This window comes from Plectropomus leopardus, chromosome 8 (genome assembly GCF_008729295.1).
Source record: "Plectropomus leopardus isolate mb chromosome 8, YSFRI_Pleo_2.0, whole genome shotgun sequence".
NCBI lineage: Eukaryota > Metazoa > Chordata > Actinopteri > Perciformes > Serranidae > Plectropomus > Plectropomus leopardus.
Genome location: NC_056470.1, coordinates 17,942,278 through 17,967,340, shown reverse-complemented (window position 1 = coordinate 17,967,340; position 25,063 = coordinate 17,942,278). Strand labels below are relative to the sequence as shown.

The 25,063-nt window shown below is 38.4% G+C and overlaps 1 protein-coding gene across 1 annotated transcript; it reads left to right on the top strand.

Moving 5' to 3' along the window:
* Positions 1–1,087: 1,087 nt before the first annotated feature.
* Positions 1,088–22,221, top strand: lmbr1l (limb development membrane protein 1-like). Its single transcript, XM_042492231.1, has 17 exons — positions 1,088–1,288; positions 9,100–9,184; positions 12,550–12,583; positions 12,928–13,067; positions 14,409–14,512; positions 14,609–14,732; positions 14,821–14,889; positions 14,975–15,039; positions 15,625–15,697; positions 15,804–15,893; positions 16,753–16,829; positions 16,935–17,012; positions 17,101–17,174; positions 17,509–17,599; positions 17,702–17,768; positions 19,584–19,745; positions 20,744–22,221. Exons 1-17 carry the CDS (start codon positions 1,232–1,234, stop codon positions 20,827–20,829), a joined length of 1,476 nt encoding a protein of 491 aa, XP_042348165.1. The 5' UTR covers positions 1,088–1,231; the 3' UTR covers positions 20,830–22,221.
* The last annotated feature ends 2,842 nt before the right edge of the window (positions 22,222–25,063 follow it).

Below are 25,063 nucleotides of genomic sequence, written 5' to 3'. Positions count from 1 at the left end.
TCAAAAGTATATTTGTAAGAGATAGGATACTGATCTAAATGCTTTAAAGAGTAACTTATGTTGTTCTTTAAACCATTCAAATAATAACACGTTGCAAACACAGAGATATATACAAATTAAGGACATTAAACCCAAAATTAAAGCCTTATATTAGATTTTCATGTGTGATAAGTATTCAGGTTCTCTGTGTACAGTGAGTAAAGTTAACAATACCACAATGCAAAAAATATTATTTCCTTAAAAGCAGGCCCATAAATAATAAGTAAGTCGTTTAGGCCAAACAGAGAAAGCAAAAAGGCCAGAACACAAAGGACAACAAGAATAAATCAAATTTTTAGAAGTTTTTAGAAAATATAATAAATAAATGCAATAAAAGACAATAGAAAATAGAAAAGAGAAAAACCTAACAAGACAACAAGACGAGACAATATCACACCAGTGGGGCTAAAAGGTAGGATGATAAAAACAGATGAACAAGAGATAGTATTATGTATTATGAGGAAAGCCTACTTACAAAACGGCCCATGTCCATGGCTCTTGATGCACTAAGAACCATTTAATCTGGGGGCTGTGGAGCTAATTTTAATTTTGACAATTTTACATTTTAAGAATCTTTTTGTACAAAGTTACCAGTAAATATGTCTCTCATATAAATGTAGTGAAGCAAACGATAATGACTGAATTTTCTTTTTGGGTGAACTATTAACCCTTTTAGGAGGGTAAGAAAACTCCATTCCTACCTGAAAATCCCATTACACACTGAAAGGGAATTTGAGAGATTCTAATGAAAGTAAAAAGTATGACAACCAACCCCATTGTCCTCCTCCCATGTCTTTTTTAAATTTATTTTTAGTGCACATTCCAGAGCACAGAAACATTTTAATGGTCATTTGGCATCTCTGGTATGTTTAGTATGTGCATACACACCTTTGGATATGAATAACCTACAATGGTGATGACGCTGAAGTATTAATTATAGTGATGATTGACAGCTACCTGAATGTCTGGGCCCCCGCCCCTCCGCGTGGCCCCTCCCCTCGAGGACCCCTCCTTGTTTGTCTTTTATCAGAGCTCAGAGGAGCTAGCAGCACCAGCTAGCTCAGACGCTTAAATGCAGCCGGGCGGCACTGCAACACATCCACGGCATTAACAACAAGATGCTTTTAAACTTTTAACCATTTCTGCCCCTCCAGTGCTTCTCAGCCTGAGGATACTGGTATGGTTTCGGAGAATGGACGACGTGTCGGTTAGAGAGCAACTTTTCCACAACCGTGTCCGGGAGACCATAGTAAGTACCGATCTGTGCTGCTGTGACCGTCGGTTAAAATGCATATGAGGGGAAAAAACAATCGATCAGGACAAGGGAGCCACGTAAAAGTGTTTGTTTCGCGTGACTCGGCTGTTGCTCAACTCTCCAGTTTAAGTTATCTAAGTGTCACATTTCAGCTCAAAGCAAGAGTGTCTGTAACAATAAGTTTAGCACGAATTTTTAGGTGGTTTAAGCTAAATGTTGGAGTGCTGTGGCAGTTAGCTTAACTTCTGTACAGACGGTAATTGTTGCACGGATGCAGCTGGTCATTAGGTTGTGGTGAAAGCACATGAACATCAAGCAGCTTACTCAGCATCTGGGGCACTTTCTTTGTGTTTGGACTTCTCCTAAAATCTGCATTTATCTCTTTGATATTGTTTGGACCCCCCCCCCTACAGTACTGTGCATAAGTCTCAGGCCATTGTAATGATCATACATATTTATTGCTCAGTAGTCACTTCTCTTAAATACAACCAGAATGTACAGGAAATATGTATTTGCAGTATTAAAAACCGCAAAACTTTTTCAACAGGCTAAAATTTCAAGTATTTAGTGTGACCTCCCATTCCACTTAGCATGTCTTGAACTCTCTTGGGCAGACAATAAGAGATTTGTAATACTAATGTTCTGGTGTATTTGCACCAGATTACATTCAAGACATGTCCAAAGCTCAGTATTTGTTTGAGCTACCTTTTGTTATAGTTGTCCAATTTCATGTTTAACTCTAAATATTGACTTCAGTCTGAAAAAAAACATTTTGTTCTTACTTTTTGGGAGTTTTAATGTATTGTAGCTTAATAAAAAAGACTGGGAAATACATTTATAATGTATATCCTCATTACAGCTTTGCTAAAATACCAGCTCTAAGGTGGCCTATGCTTTTGCACACTACTGTGTATCACATTTTTCAGTTTGACTACACTTTAAATAATGCATTTTGCTTTTATTGTACAGTTTTGTCCTCAGTGACTGACTCCGTTTTGTGCAACACCATGTTGAACTTCAGACTTGCCATGAAACATCAGTTCAGTTACAGCAAGGCACATGGATACTAACCTTTAACCCTAAAAAAAGTACAATCAGGTTTCATAGGTAGTCCATTTCCCTAAGATTAGAGATAGTGCTGGTACAGTGTCGCATAAGGAACAGTGTCAAACAATATGTTTTTCTTCTGCATATGTTGGAATCGGTGATAAATTTGTCCTGGTTTGGTTGCATATCTTGGGCTCTAAATATTAGCAGTCAGTCACAGAACATGTTAGTGCATTAACACAAATGTACTTCACATGAAATGATCATTTTTATTGATCTGGTCCAAGAGCTTGCAAGGAAAGCCATGTGGCATGGTGATTTTCTCCCTTTGGTAATAAGAGTACTGCAACTAAAACAATAAGTGTATAACACCGAAAATGGTTGTACGATGTTGCATTTTAATCAATTTATGACCCAAACATTTTCACAGTACACTTTTTGTAAGGGTTTTGAGTGAGTGTGAAATCATTCAGGTAAAATGGAACATACAATTAAACTAAAATGGGACATTTTTCTATAGTGAAACCAGCATGTCTCAAGGCTACCAGGTGCCATGAATTTATCGTATGCAACCCTGTAATATTATAGACGTGAATTTTTTTGGCGATTTAAAAATATTAAAGATGATGCAGTTAGGTCATATTGGCCACAATAGTCCACAGTTACCCATCATTTGTCATGAACACACGTCCATTGTGTACAACATGGCACCAATGAGCAGGTTGCGTTAGTTTTCTTTATAGACATAAAGCAGAGATTCATAAGAAGCTCTAAAACTAACACTCAAGGTAGTCTTCAGAGTTTTAGCTGGTTTTCTTGGTAATCTACTAAAAGGTGTCCCAAATTACTTGACTTCACCCTGCTGTAGGATGAGAAGATGAGCAGAAACTGCAGTTTTGGATTATGCCATCACACAGAAATACTTTAATGGATGAATTATGCAGAAGATTGATCCCCTAAGGAGATTGAGTCATTAAAACAGCAAATATTAGGGTGGAGTAAATGAACTTGTAAAGCCAGAAGACCTATTTCAGTGCAGACATTTACATAGCAGTAAAACCACAGGTGTAACTAATAACATGAATTATATTTAGCTTCCCAGTTTCAGGGCTCTGATATTATACCGAACAGTTTATGTGACTGAGTCAGCGTCAGTGTCATTATACTCCTGAGTTTTTTCTGCTATGACAAGTCAACATTTCTGCTGTGAAATAGCTTTTATTTATGATAACATCCAAAGCAAACAGTATGGGGTCATTTAATGTAAAGAACTTTTTAAGAACTTTACCCAGTTCTTTTTCAAGTGCTTATTTAGGATGTTTCCAAATAAAAGTTATCAAGTAGAGATGATTTCATTCTCTAGACATTCCCATGTCAATCAGTACTCCAATAGCAGGCACATATTTTAAATTGTATAGAAGCGCATTTGCAGCAGCTATTATAGTGCCCATATGTATTCTTGTGTCCTTGTTTTGTCATTGTCCCTTTCACCTGAGGACCTAATGCTATTAGTTGACACCCTCCTCTTAAGCCACAGGCCTGCCTCAAGTCTCCAGCTTACTATCTCTCTTCAGTGCTCCCTGTCAGACAGGTCGGCTGCCCCTGCATCTCTGGTTATTAATGGCTTTAGGCTGAGCTTATCATTGGCCAGTTCATTTTAAATTGAAAAGTACAAGGCAGCAGTCTAAATATACAGTTGTAGTATTTTGCATAGCAAATCGTCCAGATGATAAAGGCTCAACACATTGAAAGACCAGATAGATAGGTGGATGCCTTAATGATAACATGGCACATTAAGAGAATGACAACACAAGCTGTGTGTTTTTGCTAATTATATCAGTGAATAGTGAACAGAGAGGCTCATTTACATAATCATAACGCTCTGTGTAATATGTTGTTAGCGTAGAGACAAATGTTAACATTTTATGCTTGACTGGCAGGAAAAAAAAGGCAGTACTTATGTGGAAATGTTGACTTTATACAGCTTTTGTAAGGAGCCTCACAGCAGCACCAGTTCTGTAAGTCAACAGTAATTCTTTCCAAATTATGAATAGATAATACTGATTTTGCCTTATGGGGAAGAAACAATACCAAGTAAAGACACAGCTCAAATTTCACACATTGGCCCAACAGGGCATGCCAGCTAATCGCTGAGAAAATGTAATCAAGGCCAAATGCAACACTGTAAATCATCTTAGATCACAGCATCTGGCAGCTGTACCAGGTGTAGATTAACGAAATCTGTTTATGTGAGATGGTGTAAATGTTAGAGCCAGGAATGCACACCCATGGCCCATACCCTGAGCCTACAGGGATCAGGAAGGATCAATGATCAGCTGAATAAAAGGTCACAATAAGTAAGAGACGTGGAGACTCCGCGTCAGCACTCATTATGGCATGAAGTCACCATGAGAAAAACTCCATGTCATCTATAAAAGACATTGTTAGAGATGATTAGAAATGTAATGGTCCGCTACAAATGCATGTAAGAAATCACTTTCTATAGGTTTGAGACGTAAAGTATCTGCAATTTTGTGGGAGTGTTGATTAAATTTTCTTCTGATTTCATTTTAGTTTAGTTTTTAAGGAGAGGCTATACAATGGCTTTTGTTTGTGGAGGAAAACAAATCAAAACCACATTGTTGTCATACATTTTCTGTTCTCAAGGATGCAATTACCTTACTGGAATTGCAGTTGTGTGTTTCTGAAATCTCATATTACCAAGTTATCAAATATTGAGTGATGCATTCCAGTAAAATGATCAAAACTCTTGAAAGAACATACTGCAGCTGCCCCACCTACTTTTGGATTAGGGTGGCTTTGCCCGTGCAACATTTAAGTTATTTCTCGCTGTTGAAAAAATATCGCATCGGCCTTGCCTAATCCATCCTCTTACTTATAAACAAAGGACGTCATGCTTTGCCTGAACGTGTTTAGCTGGACAAGAGGCACGGTGCCCCTGAAATAACACTCTTGACGAAGTCCACTTGACATTTTGCAAGAACGTGCTGTGCCACTGCCAACCTTTCGTTCTTATGCATTATTACAGGAACCACAAGGTTAAGCAAGATTTGAAAACATGTGAGCGTCATTGTTTTTTTTTTGCCTGAATCAGCACAAAGATTTTTAGGGCACTCTGTGAATTTAAAAAGGCTCTTGGTGAACTCTGATCTCTGGGGCTTTGTGTTCAGCACAAAGATGTGCCCCTCTGGATGCTGAATCCCTTTAAACTCTCTCCTCAGATGCTTATAATATCCTGCCAGTTCTCAACTCTGCCAAGCAGCACGTGTCTCCAAATTCGTGGACTAAAAGGGTGTTATTCTTCCCATCCAATTATTTCTCAGCCAAAACCCATCCTTTGTTCCCCGCTTTTCCTTTTGTTGGATTAACTATAGCAAATTAGACTGCAGAATTGAACATTTCCTGCAGACTGGGTGAGCTGATTAGGTATGTACAGTCCATTGTCGCCTGTGTGATGTAGCTCATAGTTACCAGTGATCATTCCTAATCACACAGCAAAAAATGTTCTTTTCTAACAGAGTGTAAGGTAGGTCCAAGTACAGCAGGGGTGTCCTAACTTCTTTGAATGGGGCCCAGGTTAGATAATGTGAAAATACCAGCTGCTTCACGCATCGTGTGGGGTATTCTGGGGGGAAAAATCCCATACAAATGAGACAGACACAACTGAATTTGAAGGAATCTGGTGATACAATACATACCATGACACAGGTTATAAGTCAGTATATTGGGATATGTTGCAATACTGTAAGCAAAGTGATATACTGTATTGTATTTTTTTAAAATCTGATTTTAAGGAAAAGTGTCATAAAGATGACTCCACCATATGCATACAGTTTAATAAGTTTACTTTTTTAATGCAATCAGAACAATAGGATCTGTATTTATCACAGCCCCTGCAACAAGAAAAGAATATGTTGATAGGTTGGACCAACAGTCATATGGCTGAAGACAGATTACAGCACTGCTATCTAGCAGTCAGTGTTTTTTTAAGTCAATACAGTTTAAACCCCTATCACAAACAGTAAAATCGTACACACGAGCTCTGGAGTTCCATTTAAAAAGTGATCCAATGAGCACCATGGGGGACCAACAATTAGCCTTTCAGTGCATTGGTGAGGATAATACCGTAATTCAAACTGCTGTCATGCGTTCTTAAGTGGTCCGCTTCAAAAAATGAGGAGTTAAAAACAATGATGATTGTTATAGAGGCGATAGATGCTGCTATTGAGGCTCTTCTAAATCAACAGGTATTCGAATTCTCTAACCCAACCTGAGCCCAACGGCTCCCAAAAAGCTCCCGGGTTCAGGCTGGAAATATGTACTATTTGGCCGGGTCGGATAGGGCTCTGGCTGTGGAAAAATAATTAAATAACGTTAATGTCAGATTCAGGCGGATTTGTTGGTTTCTAGTGATTGGTTAGGGAAAATCATATTCCCCAGACTGAATGTCAGACTGAAAATGGAAATGTGCAACAAGTTGACAATTCTGTCTGATATCAGGCAAGCTTGTGACTTGTTTTGTGTTTCCTTTTAAAGATTTTGTTTCCATCTTTAAGTGGGTCAACATCTTGAACTTCCTGAAATGATGCAGGAGGAGGGGTTTAAGCCCATAACCCAAACCCAGTTTCTTGTTGCACCATATGTTCATATGTCCCAGTGATCCATTTTAAATATCCTTTTGTTATGAATAACAAAAACATTGATGTAAATGCACACTGTCTCACCATAAATAGTTTTGACATGGCCCTCTTTGGGACTTTTTATTGTTCACAGTACATGTATTGGACTATACTATTAAAACTTTAATGGAAACCTGATGCTTAAAAAGTAATTAATTTCTAGGCTCTTTGTTCTTCCCATGAACTCGTGCTTATGTTGTCACATGTTGTCATTCTCCAGAGAGCCTCTCTCTCTGTTTGCTGCTGTCGTTACTTCAGTGACAAACCTCTACATCATTTTGTGCTTACTGGGCTCCTCTTAGCTGCCACGTGGAAATGTGTTGTGTTTTCACATCATCATTTTATTCATCTGTCAGTCCAGCACGTGCCTTTGGTGCGACTGTAATGACATTTACCATAGACTTCCTTCATCTACCAAGGACGAATCCTAAAGATTGTGGTGACCCTAGAAGTTTTCATTAAGTGGCTCCAGCAGGGCAGATTGTCAAATTAAGCAAAATTAACACACGAGAAGAGAATCTGTCTGCTGAAAATCAACATACTAACTGAAACATTGCTGATGATGTAGAGCTACGACAGACTCACTGAAAGGAAGGTATCCTAAAATGCACACTGTACAGAGAGTGAACTGACTTACATTTGAAAACCATAAGGCCACGCCATTTTTTTGTAATGATAGTGTAGTTGTTGCCTAAGAAATAACTTTGTTTTCTGGTGTGAAATGAGCACCACAGTCTCATGGGGCAGCAATGGCTGTCACCTTTTGGTTAGTATTTTGTTCAAAATGTTTGAGTATCATGGGAATCGTTTTGCTGAGAGAGGCACTTTTTTGGGGCGGTAGATTTCAGACTGCAACACTCTCAGGGTTTGAGACGGCCTATAGCTCAGCGAGTAGAGCATCCTGCCCCATGTAGTTTGAGTCCTTTGCAGTGTTGGGGTTCGATTCTGGCCTGCAGCCCTTCGGTGCGTGTCTTCTCCATTCTTTCTCCCAATTTCCTGTCAGTTTGTAGCTGCAATCTTGTCAAGGCAATAAAAGCCAAAAGAATAATCTAACAAAAACACTCTCGGGGTTAGTTTTAATTTCCTCCTTGTACAGTAACTTTCCAAATCATAGCAATTGATATTCTGTGCAAGAGGGGAGTGCATGCAACTTCTGTCGCTCGGTTTTCACCGTAAACTCATTCTTGAAACACAAGTTTGGCAATGTGCACGGATGTGTTTGGGACATGTCTGCGACTGACAGGTTCATACAGTTGGGAAATATTTGAGTGTGTCTCTGAGACGTGAAAACGTGTTTGTAGAGTGGGGGTTATCTGAAAGACGTATTTTTACAAACGAATGGTTCTGTTCATGTACTTTTCATTAAAGGAACTGTTTTTTTATGATGGCCATACAAGTGATTTACTTCAGTCTTTAGGCTGAAATGTTTACAGCTTTGCCAGACAACAGATTGCTGAGTGAATATAGGTTTAGCCTAAATTTTCTGATAGGTTTAGTGTAATGTCAGACAGTGATCTTTACAAGCAGTATGGGAACTATCTGTCACTGGTATTAACCCTTTTCCCGTTTTCCTCCCCTTAATCCCCCCCTGGTTTATCACTGTCACCCGTTTCACTCTTTGTTGGAATAAAGTGCTAATCTTCAGACTCCATCTGTCTCTCTGACTTTGGCAGAATGGTGAATGTTTTTGGATTTTTGTATTTGTAGCACTACATAGCCTGTTTTGTTTATTTCTTGCCGTTTGTCTGCACCAATAATACTAATTATTCTATGAAGAACAAAAATCTGTTGCAGTCGTGATCGCGTGCTTGCCATCTCCTGTCCTCTCCCTGGGCCTTCTCTATCTCTTCTGGATGTTTTTGCTGTCTGTGCTGCATATCCACCCCCACTTTAAAGACCTAGATTAAAATCAAAAACATGAGCCAAGCTAAATAAATGTGTTGCTCATAAATAGTGCTGGACAACATGACAGATCAAGGCTGCACTTCCTTTCTGTGATTAGCTGTGTAAACAAGTAACAAAAAATAAACACTGTCTGCTTTTGTGTCTCCTCTGCAGATCTGTGTTCTCCTGTTTACATGCCTTTACATGGTGTCCTACCTCATACTTACTCATTTCAAGAAGACTGCCGAGTTTGTCACAGGTGAGTTATGAAATCACTCACATACTGGATTTTAACAGGTGCACCACACAAAGACTCCTTTGTGAGAAAGATTTCCTTGAAACGCACATGGAGAATTGCCGGGAGGGGAATTGGGGGTGTACTCATTAGTGTTTGGGATTTTTTTTCTAGTAGAATATTGGCCACTTTTCAAGGGAGCACATGTGTTGTTCAAACATGTCATTTCTGTTTTTAGTAAATAGTTTCTTATTTATAGTTTGTGGAGAAGGGGTGGATGGATGCGTTAGGCAACAGCCTTACTTGAAGATTGAATTTAGCGCAAGATGAAGTTAAGACAAGCAATTAATGAATGCACCTTTTTCACAAACCTTACTCATTTCTGTAAACATAATGTTCTTAACCCTTTGAAACCTGAGCAAACTGGATTTCTTTGGAAAACATGGAAAGAAGGCAATGAAAAGCTTACAGACCCAAAATTAGCAAGACAGTAGTACAAAATACAAGAAAATTAGTACATAAAAGAAAGTAAATACAAACAACAAGGAAATTACCTGAAAAACATGCAAACAAAGAAATAATAATTCTGTAATATATTTTAACATATGTTGTTATGATAATTATATAGTTTTTAAGGATTTTTTTTCTTGCTTTTTTAAAAATAATTTTCTAAATCCACATATATCTTGAAACATTTCTTACCAAACTAGTCTTTTTTTATCGTGGTTAATCGCAGAATTTCCATAGTTAATCACTGTTTTAAATCACCTATTTAAGATTCCACTATTTTGCATTTTAAAGCAGTTCAAGTCCATATTGACAAGCTAAATTATTACCAGATTGTCTTGATTTGGAATCAAATGACAGCAAATAACTGAATGTCACCAGCACAACGTGGACATGTCTGTGAAGGGGAGACTCATGGGTACCCAAAGAATCCATTTTCATCCAGATATCTTGAGATCAGAAGTCAAGGGACCCCAGTGAAATGACTTTGCCAACATTGGTTGGCACTAGTGGGTTCCCCGGGTCTTTTTAATTTCAGATGATACCAGTGTCATCACTCTAGCTTCAAAACTCAGCCCCGAACAGCCTCTTGAAGACACAAATGTCTTCATTTAAAAAAAAACAAACATATTATGGACCTTAAATGCATTGTGATTAATGCGTTACGCTGACAGCCCTCTTTTAAATGTTTGTGAAAAGCGTCTGAAGAGACAACAAGAAAAGTGTTGTTGATCCAGGACATTGACATCATACTTTTAGAAGAAGTATGACATCATTTTAGAATTTTATTAAAAGAAAATATTTTATTATATATGGATATTCGTTATTATGATATTAGCTGGTTTATGTGTTTAGTTATATGTAAATATAACTGAAGTCGACACACTGCCAGGATTGCACATTTCGACCCAAGCCTTTGCAGCTTGGCTGGAGCGGTCCGGACTGAGGCATGTTTTCTAACATGTAACCACAGCCTGAGGCGGTCCCCCTGTGGATCAGGATGGTGGAGGGGAGGGAAAGAATGTTGCTACAAGGTAAACAGAGTTGTAGCTTCAGTCCCCTAAAGTTAGACCAAAACATCTCAAAGAAGATCTTTCTTCAACACAACCAGCATCATGAATTTAGCCTTCATCTGTCATAATTCTCAGGTACTTGCTTTTGCTTTTGACAGTTAAAAAAGAGTAGAAAGGTTGTTTTGGTAAGCACAGTATTGACAACTTTGTAGCTGACAAACATTTACATAAAATTCCTCATGCACTTGGATCTCTTATATGTTCTCTTTCATTAAAACTGAGAAAATATTTGAAGTTCTGCGGGGTGACTGGGCTGACAGTTACATAATAAATCCCATAACTTGCAACTATTGGAAGCAGATGTCGGATGTCCAGCTAGCCAGGTTGCTCTGCTCCACTGCGGCTGGGCTGGGTTGAAACCTGGGACATGGCCAACTCCTTTTTCCTTCTTTTTTTTTTTTTTTTCCTGGACCTGCTATGTATTAGTGTGCTGTTGTAAACGTTGTCTGTGCATCAACAACAGCGGAACAGTTGTGCCCTGCAGCCAAATGCAGATTGTGCAATACGTCTCTATGGAGTTGTTTTTGACAATAAGGAACCAAGAACTGGTTTTTGCTCCTCAGGCTTTACCTCATTACAAAAACAGCTGTACCAACATTTGCAGAAAGTGAATTTACAGTATCATGTGCCCTGGTTTACATTCCTTAGCAATTCCAAAACAATTCGCACAGTATAGTTTTAGAGATCTGCAGCATATTGCTTGATAGTTAACAGTTTTGGGAGGTTTACAAAGTTTTTTTCACATAACATTTACAGATTGCTTCCTTTCACACTCTAAAATATTTTGCTCTTTGCAATTTGCGTGCTGAAACCAAAAGTAATTTAGTTTTTTTACTAGAGTTTTGGTCTTGCTTGAACAGAATGTTCCCAACATGCTCGCCCCCCACTCACTACCCGCTCTGAGGCCAGTGGGGCTTCATCCTCATATGGAGTGCTCCTGTTACACCTTTCCCCTATACATATATACCGTACACACACACACACACACACACACACACACACACACACACACACACACACACACACACACACACAGAGCTCTCACCAATACAGACTTTCTATGTATTAATATTTCAACACTTAATCTGATGTACTTAGAATAACCTGTAATGGGAGAGTTCACCCCAAAATCTAAATTATGGATTTTTACTCTTAGTGCTTTTTATCCAACCACATTTTTTTTAGTTTGAGTTTCTGAGTATTTTGAGATAAAGATTTCTGCCTTTTCTTGAATATAATGGAACTAAATGGCACTCAGCTTTTGGTGGCCAAAGTGCCAAAAAAATGTATGTAAAAATAATGTCCCGATTCTTCAAGATAATCTGTATCACTGCACAGAAGGAAGCGTGCGTCTAATCATGGACAATTAGTGGGTGTTGTTTGGTAGAAAGAAGATAAAACTGCTCACAAGAAGGTCTGTGGAGTATCTTGATTTCTGGAAAGAGACATTGCTGTTGAGTTTTTAAATGCATTTTTGGCACTTTGAACACCACAAACAGAATGCCATCTAGTTCTGTTATATTTAGGAAAAAAAGGCATACATCTGTACAGCAGATATCTCCAACACTCGCCAAGTCACATTAAAACAATCTAGATTGATGAAAAGCATTACGCGTAAAAGAAAAAAAAAGTGGATTTTTGATTTTGGGGTGAACTGTCTCTTTAAGTCCTCCTCAGTTAAAGAGTTATAGCAAACAGATTGACTGACTGTTTCTGAGGCAACTTACCCTTGTTTAAACATAGAAGTAAAAACAGTTTGGATCACTTTTGTTATAGATTTAACCTCCTTGTTTCTCTGCTTTCTTTCAGAGGACATTGAAGATGCCACCGTCAACAAAATTGCGTAAGTAAAAGCCTCTAATGATTAACTAATCCACAGCAATCTGTACCCACTCATTCACTCTGATTAGTGTCCATGTGAATGATTGACAGATACCTTAGTCAGACCGACACGTGAAGTGGCCTGAGGCCTTTTGGCTGTACATTTATTGCCCCGTCTTGTGTGCATGTGTGTCTCTTTATGTGGTTGATTGTTGGGATGACGGCACTTCGGTGTCACTCCGCCCTTTGCCCCTACACGCTGGCACTGTATTACCTTAGCCACCCTAGCCTTTCACCTAGGCTGTGCTGTCAGGCTGAGGCTTAACACATATATTCACTGATAGCTTGTCTTTCTCCTTCTCCCAGACTGTGGCTGTGTACATTCACCCTGTCTGTTGCCGTGTGTGCTGTGCTCCTTCTCCCCATCTCCATTCTGTCCAATGAGGTGCTGCTCACCTTCCCACAGAGCTACTACATGCAGTGGCTCAACGGATCTCTTATCCACGGTACATCTTACTCTTTTTTTTAACGAGATAAAACTGAACAGTTTATAATCGTGAACACAGCAGAGTGCATTACGGTCTGTAACAGGATCAGATTCATTGAGGTTCACAGGTAAATAACTTCCAAATCAATACACTACAAGCCTGTGTTCAAACAGATAATTCTACAGGACAGAGTGGCTGTGACCTTGCTGTGTGTGTTGTTTGGGTTTAAATAAAAAAAAAATGCTCCAACTGTTTCCCAACAGCTGTTGTTTACCTTAGTTGAGCAATCTAACTCCAATTCAATAGCAATCTATTTTTTTTAAAATTCATCATTAAACAATATTCACAGGTTTAAGGTAAAGATCCAAGACTTTTTATGCACACAAAGCCTTATTTTTGTCAAATTTTGATTGTAAATTTGTTAAAATGCTTGTTAGTGTTCTCCCAGGGTCCCAGGGGATTCTTAAAAAGTCATAAAAAGCATTGAATTAATCAATCTAAAAATAAGGCCTTAATTTGTCTTAAATTCATTTTTCTTAAAAGTGCTAAGGCACAAAAGGTAGGATTTTGTGAATTTGTTTTTCTGACATTGCATTGTGAAATCTCAAAATAATAAGTAACTTAAAAACTCACAGAATACATCTGTCATGTTTTATATTAATGTAAATATTTGGGAAAATATATATATATATTTTTTTTTTCCCCTCCAATTTTGGTTATAGTGAAAGCGGTCTTAAATTTCATTCTGAGTTGCATTAAAAAAATCTTAAAAACTCTGTAGGAACCATGTCTCCTTTTCCAAGATGATCCATCTACCTGACAGGTGCGGCGTATCAAGGTGCTGCTCAAACAGCATCATTACCGCACAGGTATGAGTTGGGTTGGTCGCAGTAAAAGTTCACTGCTGGTGTTGGCTGTGCTGTTTAATCAGCATCTTGATTGCCACGCCTGTCAGGTTGATGGATTATGTCGTCAGAGTACTCACTAACAAAGATTTATATAAATTTCAGAGACAAGCCTTTTGTGTGCACAGAAAACCTCAGATCTGTTATTTCAACGTGTAAAAAATGGGAGTAAAAACACACAAGTGCTACATTTATATTATTGTTCAGTGCACTTATGATGTCCAAAAGTAAACCAGGCCTGAAGGGAGGAACATTTTTAAGATGCTTTTAACATTTTTTCCTTTTTAATTGCTGCACATTCTTGTTTATGAGCACATGAGACTGGGTAGACAGTCTTGAGATATGACACTTCTTGGCAGGACTATACCTCACAGTGGTCGATAGAGGTACTGCTTTACTGCTGTTTTGTGTGCACTGAAAAATAACGTGGAACTATAATTTTCATCTCTGTCAGGATTGTGGAACCTAGTTTTCCTTTTCTCCAATTTGTCCCTGGTCTTCCTCATGCCTTTTGCCTACTTCTTCACGGAGTCTGAGGGATTTGCAGGTTCCAGAAAGGTACTTGTGTCCCTCACTAATGGCACCAGAACCTTTTCATAAAGACTAAACTGTAAACTGACAGCTCATCACAGAGTGTCTGTTTTGTTTGTGCAGGGGGTTATGGCACGGGTGTATGAAGCAGTTGTGCTACTGTTGCTGTTGGCTCTGCTTGTGCTGGGCATTGTGTGGGTGGCATCAGCCCTCCTCCACGACAACATAGCCAGGAAGAGCCTCTACGGTGAGTCACGCACATTATACCTGAAGATCCCACGGTGACAACTGGTTGTACAGAATTTAATGTGCTTATACTCCCCTGTGAATTTCAGACCTGTGGGAGTATTACCTTCCCTACCTGTACTCGGGCATCTCTCTGTTTGGAGTGTTAATGCTTTTGTGTAAGTATATCTCAGTTACTTGAGTAGCTAAAGACTTTATCATGTGGCACTTGCATGTCAATTATCTGTGTGTTTCTGCCTTCAGTGTGCACTCCCTTTGGGTTGTCCCGAATGTTTAGTGTAACTGGCAGCCTGCTGGTCAAACCGCGGGTGAGTCACACAACCACCGACAACACTCCCCACTTCACATAGAGTAGCCTTTACATTAACCAGGATGTCCGCCGGTCCTTTAAAAGTCTTAAAATGTCCTAAATTCAATTTAAAAGTCAAATAAATAAATAAATTAGATTTTTCACGGTCACAATTGCCACAAACATTTTATCTAATGTAATTTATCCATCTTTTGATTTATTTTTGCAAACAACAACAACTTGCAAATGAAGTCAAGCTCATCTGGGTGCAAGTCCACACATGATAGAAATCTTTAAATCTATCACTGAGCATTATACTGTATTTTTACTTTAACACAGTTACCTGTTACCTGTAACTCTAATAAACATATAACCTACCTCTGCACAGGACCACATATTATATACTACTTACTTTTATACTTAACTGCATTGCTGGAATAGGAAAAAAAAGTATTTGTGCAAAAATTGTTCTTAGATTTGGTTAATATTATCTTGGAAAGGTCTGGAAAGGCATTTAAAATAAGTATGTGATACCTGTTCAGTCGTGTTGTGGCTGCGTACTGTAGTTTCTGATTTCTCGATTGATGTGTCCTATCCACCTCAGCTGTTTGAAGATGTAGAAGACACTTTGAGCTGCACTTCATTTGAGGAAGATTCACTCTCCAGGAAACTGAACTGTGAGTGCATCACCATGAACACGCTCCTGTACCATTTCCTGATGATTAAATTTAAACCTGACTGATTGACTTTTTGTCTCCCTCATGTGTTGCTGTCTGATTGAAGGTGGCGGTACGACGTCATGTTGGGTCAGGCTGAACATGGAGGCGATGAAAAAAGAGTACCAAACAGTCCGCAGCAAACGCATCGCTCTGGGTAAGACTGACTGAACAGGCTGCTCCCTGCTGGGTTTCTCTCACACTGATCACACTGCATACTGAAAAATTTCAATTAATATTCAGTAAATACATGGGATGGGCCTTTAATTCCTTTCACACAAAGCTCTTGCTCAGCAAAGATGGGAAATACTATCAAATTGTTTTTTTAAACCAGTATGAAATTATTTGTATTATTTGTAAAATTCAAAAACATCAGTTTGAAATCAGTAGCCTAGTTAGCAGATGGTCATATTAATATACACAACAACAATATGCACACAATTAATGTGAATAAAAAACACTTCTTTTGATGATTGGACCTCTTTTAGTTAGTAAAACAAAAAGAGTGAAAAATAATCAACGATGCACACAAATTCAGACTTATGACTGCTTTAACGGTAGGGCGTCACCTTTTTTTGTCTCTCTTGTTGACCATACTGACAAATCTGATATTTCTTTGGTGATCATTGTTTCTGTAAAATGAACTGAACACCTGAATTCTGAAACACTTTTATCTAACTGAGCCAACACTATGTGGCATCTTGACCATATTGCCAAAAGTTAAGACATTTACATTTTCTGTTGATGGAAGCATCTTGAAACTAGTTCAAGCAAGTAGCCGACAACCCGATGGGCTTTTGCGGGTTTTATACATCCAAATAAGTAGAAACAACCACACCATGCCTCTATTTGAGACCTGCATTTTTTGTTAAAACACAGAGCCACACCCAAATGTTAAAAAAGCGCTCTGCATTTATTGGGGTCCAGATTTTAATTGAAGTTTTACCACAGTCATTGTTGCTTTTCACTTATGTATTGTTGTTTCTTTGATTTCATTCTTGTTGCTTTCTTCACAGAAATGCGTAGGAAAGCATCCCCATGGCAGCGAAACTTGGGCTATCCACTCGCCATGCTCATGCTCCTCGCATTGACGGTAGACACTAATATTTTAATATGTTCTCACAAGCTGCTTAACTCTCATTTATTAGCACAGATGGTTGTTTTGATTGTCATATAAATACTGTTCATGTGTCTGCAGGTGATGTGTGTACTGATGGTCTGTTTCAACGTGTTGGAGTTGCTCCTGGATGAGACCGCTATGCCCAGAGGAATGGAGGTGAGGATTTAACCACAAAGAACTTGTGAACATTTCATGTTTGGTCTGTCACCTGTGTACACTGATGTTTGCTGTGTTTGTGTGTCAGGACCCTCACCTGGGGATGGCATCATTCTCCATGTTTGGCTCACTGGGCGCTGCGGTTCAAGTCGTCCTTATCCTGTATCCTTTTCTCCCAATCAACTGGGAGTGTGTTTTTGATCGTGATTTATTTCACCGTTTTATGTGAGGAGCATGACATCAAGTTGGTAGTGGACCAGATGAGATGTAATAATGGAAGTACCTTGCCTGCTGTATTTTTATGCATTCCAAAATAAACCTTTTTTTTTTTCGTGCCTCACGTAAGTATTTGGATTTTACACAATGGAGCTCGAACACACGTCGAAACCGAGACACTATGAAACAGCCACTATAGGCTCTGACTTCTGCATATTATTTACTATCTATGCGAGTTTATCAATCTTCTTTCCAGTGTTGTCTTTAACATGAGTTTCAGCTATCTGATGGTGTCCTCAGTGGTGGGCTTCTATAGTTCTCCTCTCTTCACCGGCCTCCTTCCTCGAGTACAGGACACCAACCTCACACAGGTATGACAGCTCACCTTTGCATGTATCTCATCTCACACTCAGATCTAACCCGAGGTTCTGTGTTTACTTCTCATAGTAACCTGTAACGTCTGTTCTTTTCAGATAATTGCAAACTGTGTTTCACTGCTTATCCTGAGCTCAGCACTGCCCGTCTTCTCACGCACACTTGGTAAGGACATAGCCTGAATGACAAATGCAGCAGTTTTTAAGCTCTGCAGCCAGGTCCCAATTCCTTCCATGTACAGATTCTCAGCAGGTTTTAAGTATATGGTGTGTTCACAGTGAAACTGGAAGCATACAATCATTAAAGGATGCATACCAAAAAATGCCTGATCTTTGAGTGTGCTCAAAGTGGTGTATACTACTGTCTCCCACTGAAATGCACAAATAAAAGTAATAAGCTACTTACTGCTGCAAAAAAATTAAAATACATTGTGAGCCAGTTCAAAGAAGCTCATGGAAACTTAAAACAAGCAAATCTGTGGAAAAACAGTCTGCTTTTTATTTTTTGAAGCTGCATAGATTTCTGCTATAAATGCTAGAAATACTTTTCAGCCCAGCAGCCCCTGACCAGCACCAAACCTTTTCTGTGGAAACACATAATTAAGAAACACAAACGTGAAGGTGATTGCTTTTGTTTCCGACCCTTAACAATTGCATTGAATATAGGAACGTTAAATATAAAATGTGCTTTTCTGGGAGGGTATTCTCATTTGAAAAACACTGTTCAAGCAAAATGGTTCCTAACCGGGGGTCCCAACCCCCACTAGGGGTCACCAAAGCTTCACGGGTAGCTGCAAGGCTTTCTTGATCTTCAGGGATGCAAGAAAACTTATGAAATATTTATACAGTAAGCCTATTTTTAATTATTACATGCATCTCTACGGAAAAAAACTAAATTAAATTATTGTTTTTTCAGTTTATTATTCAAGGATTTTTTAAATAATAAATTATTAATGAATTAATTTTATAAAGGCATGGTGAAGACCTGAACACAAACTATATCACAGAGCCATCACTCTCTGCTAAACAGCCTCAACCTGTATTAGAAAAGTATAAAGTTAAAACAACAAAAGAGCCAGTATAACATTGGCCACGCATCAGGCCAAGGAAGACACTGAATTGTCAAAAAAAGGAAGCCTATTTATAATGTAGGACTATTAAAAAATTTAAAAAAAAATAATAATAATAGAGGCATAATTGTATGAAAACTTCCTAAAAATATCGGGATATGTGCTTAAAATTCATCCAAACGGTTTGTTTTTCATATCCTGTTGTTGTTGTCTTCACTATTTGGCTTAGTTGTGCAGTTAATCAGTTGTTCTGTGCTCTTGTTGTCCTTATACATCGACTATAATGTGAAATATGCATACAATATGTCACTTTGTCAAGGGACGTCAGTTTTATCAATGATAGAAAAGGGGTCTCTTTTGGAAAAAGTTTGGGAACTACTGATAGAGCATGTAATGACAGGAGCTGATTTCACTTGTAGTTTTAGTAATGCCCACAAGAGGACGTCTGTATGTCGTAAATACTGCAGCTGAGGCCCAGTTTGAGCCAGCTTCATTCACAAGGAATCAAACAGAAGATCTGCACACTACGTGAAAAGCTCCCAGTAATTTTTCACTGTGCATTGTTTCCATCTAACAGATCTTCTTTGGGCATTTTCAAATCATCACAAAGCAGAGCAAGCAATTCTTAAGACACAAGCACATTCATCTCTCAGGTGATTGTCATCTGCTTGATTGAGCGTCAGTCCACTCTCAGGTTGAAACAATCAAATTTGGAGACTCCCACGAGGGGGACAGAACTTGTCTCCATGACAAGAAACCAAAAACAACAAAAGCAAAACATACAAAGATATAATAAATATTTCACATCAAAAGTTACATCAAGTATATATGACCGATCATCCAAAACAATTCTAATCGTAAAAACATTCACAAGTTAAACATTTTCTTTTACTGCTTTTCCACTGTGCTAGGGATCACCCGCTTCGATCTACTGGGAGACTTTGGTCGGTACAACTGGCTCGGGAACTTCTACATCGTTTTCCTGTACAACATGATGTTTGCTGGTCTCACTTCTGCCTCCCTGATCAAGACAGTCACCTGGGCAGTGCAGAGAGAGCTCATCCGTGCCTTTGGTCAGTCTACTCTCATTTTTATTTTATAAAGGGAGGTGAAAGTACTATAAATAGGGAGACTTTATTGTCCAACTCAGTGGAAATTTGTCTTTGGTGTCGCTATGTTTGCATTAGGGCTGCCAATAAATAAATTAAAATAAATAAATTAATTAATTAATTTAAATAAATTAAAAATAAATTAATTAATTAATTAATTAATTAATAATAATAATAATAATAATAATAATGAAATAAATAATGGAGGATAATTAAAAAAATAGACATTCAATTGTAAAATTCAATTCTGTAAAAAAAAAAAAAAAAAAGCTGCACTAACGAGTCTGTTGAAATAAACATATGATACAAATTGTTATGTCTTGTATTGGATTTCACCTCCTATGGACATAATGTGCAAAAATAGATGCTTGAATAGTTTAAAATTATGTTTTTATATCTAAAATCAATTAATAATCATTTATTGTCATTGTTGGCCCATTTTTCCCCGTTTAGTATGCGTACATTTTTCTGTCTGGGGGATTGTGCTGTGCTAAAATAAATTGCGCTTGGGTAGCCGTGTCTTATGTTTCCCCACCTTTGGCCCCGTTCCCCGTTGGGCTGGTCTCTCTTCCTCAGATAGAAAGAATACAATTCTTTCAGGAAAGTGTAAAGGGACAAGAGGAGAGTCAGGTCTCCTTGGGGACCTTCAGGCACACCGCCCTAGACCCCTCACAGCACACACACCCTCTACCCCTCCACCCAACACAAACAAGCGCTCGGAGCATGGACACGCCAAATACACACACACACGTATACACAGTCCCCTTCCTCACAGCACCGATAGCATCTCTGCACCATGGCAGCTCTCCTGCACTTTCCCATTACCTCCCAACTCACTTTTGTTCCATGATTAATCGACTCTCATTTCACCTAAATCACTATTTTTCTTAGCTTTGCAACTTCAGTGCTCCACCTTGTGATTGTGCTTGATGCTATGGTGCTTCTGTTTTTTTTTCTTGCAGGTCTCCACAGACTGCCTTTAACTGTGTCACGCTCCACCGTCCCCTTCAGACTCCTCCTGGCCAGCGGACTGTCTAAAATCCAGTGACTTTTCCTCCTCGCCACCCTAACCTTTAGAAACTGAGCCAGTTCAAATATGCACCTTCTGGATTAAAGGCATTTGCAATTCGGTCTCTTTGCCAGTTGGAGCGTGGGTCAGGTCGCCCTGTGCGAAGAGACCAGAAAAGGTGACAAGTCAGTCTGGTCTGTGTGCTGTTGGAGTTCTGCTTAAAGCAGCGTTTAATAATCAGGGTCCAATTTTGTGCAGTTATTTGACTGCGAGGACTGCGAGGTTAGCTGAGTCATGGTTATGACTGGAACTAGGGGAAAAGGGATGTAAGCCAGTCCTGCCACAGTGGACAGTAAGAGAGCAATCCCCTCCACAAACGTGATTCCTCATGAAAAGAGGATCCAGTGGATAGCCGTTGTTCTGTTGGCACATGTAGAAGTCAGCAGAGTTATTTTGAAATATTACATTGCAACTGTGACGTAATTTCCTCTTCCTGCTCCAGGGCAATTGAGCGCTCCCTCTTTCTCTGTGACTTCCCCATGCTTTCCCCTCTTTGGTCTTACCACTATTTTAAGATTGGGAATCTTACTTCCACTTGTGTTTAGTCCAGGTTGCACCAGTGTTATGTTAGTAAGTTGTTAGTGGAAGCAAGTAGGATGCAGAGTACCTTGTCTGTTTATGGATCTTCAGGTTACACAGGGAATATGGGTGAGGTCATAATCTCAGTGTTGGAGCTCTTTTGGGAACGTAGTTTACAAGAAGAATTAGAAGCATTTTCTGATCCATCATTAAACAGGGTTTTTGTAGATGACAGTAAGCTTACTGAGTCTGACTCATTGATTTACACAAAAACACTAAAAAAGAAAGCTTTACACTTTGTCTTATATAAGACTTATGAATGCCATGTGACACTCACTAGGAGGAACTTCTGCCTTTGACCAATCAAACTGTGAATTATTAAGAATTTATGTGGGGAAGTGCAATATTTTATAGGTAGACGCACACTTTTTAACTTTACCAAAAGTGATTTTCGAAATTGGGATTTTCATCTCATTCCTCTTTGTTGGACATCGAGTGAAAGTTTAGAATAATCTCAGAAAGCGAATGTGACCATCAATCCTTGCAATCTTTCCCGGTGTCCGTTTTTATATTTTGATAATTCTATAATGTTTATCAGCTGTATCTCATCGTCTTCAATGTGTTGGTGATCCTGTGTCACCGTTTGTCTTTGCTGCTGTATCAGCAGGTTATTAGCTGTTGGTTTGACCAGCAGGGGACAGTGTCTCTCAAACACACCACCCACTGTGTTGTGTGAGACTCTCTCTGGTTAGGTATTATATGTATTATATATCTGGAGCACTCTGAGGTTTACTCATTTCACATTATTCTGGGAATTTTCTTTTGGTTCTTGGGAACATAAAGTTTGTAATGGACTTTTTTTCATTATTTATGGGCATTTTGGAATCTAAACTTCACATGTTGACTCTTAGGATTTTTAACAGTTGTTTTAAAATGTTGAATGTGATACATTTGAGACAAAACAGATCTTTAGAGTTGTTCTCAAAGATGAATAAATGCATTTGTTTACTTTTTCAATGCTCTCTTTCAGATTTTCTGTACAAAATTTTTAACCTTTGTTTTAAGAGCAGAAAGTAATAAAAATCACCATGTTTTTAACTTCTTTGTGTCCCTTCAGATACATATCAAAGTCACTTACTGAAAAAACTGTTCCTCTGATGCCATTTGTTACATTTTTAAAACTATACTGTAACTGATCTGATGTGGCCTGTTGTGGGTGGGTGGGTGTGACTGGCGAGGGCGTCTGTCCTCTGCGTCCCTCCACCCTTTTGTTGCACTTCTTTAATCAGCAGCAGAAGAAAGCCGTATTTTGGCCTGTCTGTCAGCAGTGTCCAGCCGCGACGCCACTACAGCCGTAGCCCACGCTTTCCCCAATCTGATGCAACTGCCAGATAAAAACCTGGCAAATCAGGAGGAAAAGGGACATCCACTCACATTCACTTCTTCACGTCCCCACCACCCACACCTCCTCCTTTCTTCCATCTCTTTTCCTCGCCTATTGTTCATTTCCTCCTCTAATTTTTTCTAAACGTCAGTTCAAGAAAACCCCGTCTCTGATTAATTTCTCCTTCTTGATTTTTGTTTGCATTTCTTGTTTTGTTGGATGTTTTAATTAAGCTTATTTGGTTTAGGTTTTGTTTTGCACTGTGTTTCCTTTGCGAAAAGGAAATGAAGTGAAATGTCGCCGTAACATTACTTGCACAGCTGGAGACTGGTTACCCTCTGAGGAAGTGACACATGAGCCAGATAAAAGGTGTGTGTGTGTGTGTGTGTGTGTGTGTGTGTGTGTGTGATAGAGAGATAGAGAAAAGAGGGTTAAATGCATGATCAGTGTGTTTTTAAAGAAAGAGGAGTTCAAAAAAGAAAAGCAGACAGATGCTGCCACAAGTGCAGTCGATATTGTAATTCAAAAGGAGCAGAAACAGGTCAAGATACAGTCATTCACTACATTATTTGGGGTTTGACTCGAGAAATATATCAAGGCATAGCTAAATGATGCTAGGTCCAGGGTTCCCACAGTCATGGAATTTCACAATTACATTTCCAGGCTATGAAATGTCATGGAATTTCTAAAGCATATTGAAAGACTTGGAAAAGTTGTGAAATTTCATTGTGTGTGATGAAATTGTTAGTTATCCTCGGTGGATAACGTTGCTCATAATGTAACATAATGGCCAATTTATTTTCAGAAGCTGATGGTGAAACTGCACTAATATGTGTCGGTGTGTGAAAATGTTTCATTTATCATTGTATACATTTCACCATTTTCTTCAAAAACCAGAAAAAATAGAAACAATCATAAACAAGAGCATGTAAATAATATAATTAATAAAAGCATACAACATTTTAATAAAATAACACAGAAACCGCACTGTAAGAACAGTGTGATCTGGTATGTTCTTATAAAGATAAAAAAGCTAAAAGAAAAGAGAAGGGCTTTAGGACAGGTTTTAAAGGTATCAGTTGAGGGGAAGATCTAAATGTTAGTGGCAGACTATTACACAGTTTCGGGCCAACATCTGAAAATGCTCATGGATCACTTTTGCTTTATGACTGGGTGCAAGGAACGGAGAGCAGTGGTCAATCACCAGATCCAAAATGTAACCAGGTGCCAATCCACGCAGTGCTATTAAAAAAGAATATTTAACATGAAGTGGATGTAAAATCCCTTTCAAAAAATGTAAAGGTTTATATATACAGTATATATTAGGGGTGGGAATCACCAGAGCCCCCTTGATATGATATTGTCACAATGCTTGAGTCATGATACAGTATTATTGTGATTTTAGACATTTTGTGATATGCTAAGTATTGTGATAACATATATTGTGATATACTGTGATTTATTACTTTTTTTTTTGTAAATTAAAAAAAAACGTATGTTTTTTGGGGGGTTTTTTCAAAACACATAGGTGCAAAGAGCATATACACATACATACATACATACATACACACACACGCACACACACACATACAGTAAAAGAGCAAACAGACAAGAAAGGATGTCAGAGATCTCATAGTAGGTAAAACAGTGCTATGAAATATTAGCCATGGTTTATCTTATCGAAATAGTCTCTACTGTCTGATAGGTTGCCATGTCAAGTAGAACACGTTCACCTCTCTCTTAATGAAAATATTTTTTTTTCTAAATGAAAAAAATGTAAATGTAAATGATCCATGAGTTTAGTTGTTGGGTTTTTCTGTTTCCAGTTCAACAATATCAGTATCCATGCCAACAATGTCATAAAGCATGTTGTATTGGCTATTTGTCAGCTCTCTCGTAACTGCTTTCACTCCAAACATTGCTAGAACTGGGTCTGGTTCCAGTTACATCTGTAAAACTTCAGATTTATTACCTTTTTCAACTGCAAATTAGGTCATTAATAAGAAATTTTGTCAAGATCTGTTTTATCTTGTGAAGTTTTCATTTTTTAATCACAGCCAGGTGTATCTTGTGGGTTGAAAAAACAAATTGATCTTATTATTTATGTAGGCTACCAAAAGTTTCATTTTAATTTGTAAATTAATATTTTATACAATAAAACAAACAATGGTTGCTTCTGTGTATTGATACAATATTGCCATGCAAAAAAATTGCAGTACTATGCTGTATTAATTTTCTGCCCCACCGCTTCCTTGAATTTAAATAAACGATGCCACAACTGTGCAAATTACTTTGACTTTTTTGGTGTGT

What these genes read in the sequence shown, in the direction of transcription:
- lmbr1l (XM_042492231.1), top strand. Translation starts at nt 1,232, where the DNA reads ATGGACGACGTGTCGGTTAGAGAGCAACTTTTCCACAACCGTGTCCGG. An exon ending in GTTCAAGTCGTCCTTATCCT is followed by an intron (nt 17,175 to 17,508) that starts GTATCCTTTTCT and finishes CATGAGTTTCAG; the next exon opens with CTATCTGATGGTGTCCTCAG. An exon ending in AGAGCTCATCCGTGCCTTTG is followed by an intron (nt 19,746 to 20,743) that starts GTCAGTCTACTC and finishes TTTTTCTTGCAG; the next exon opens with GTCTCCACAGACTGCCTTTA.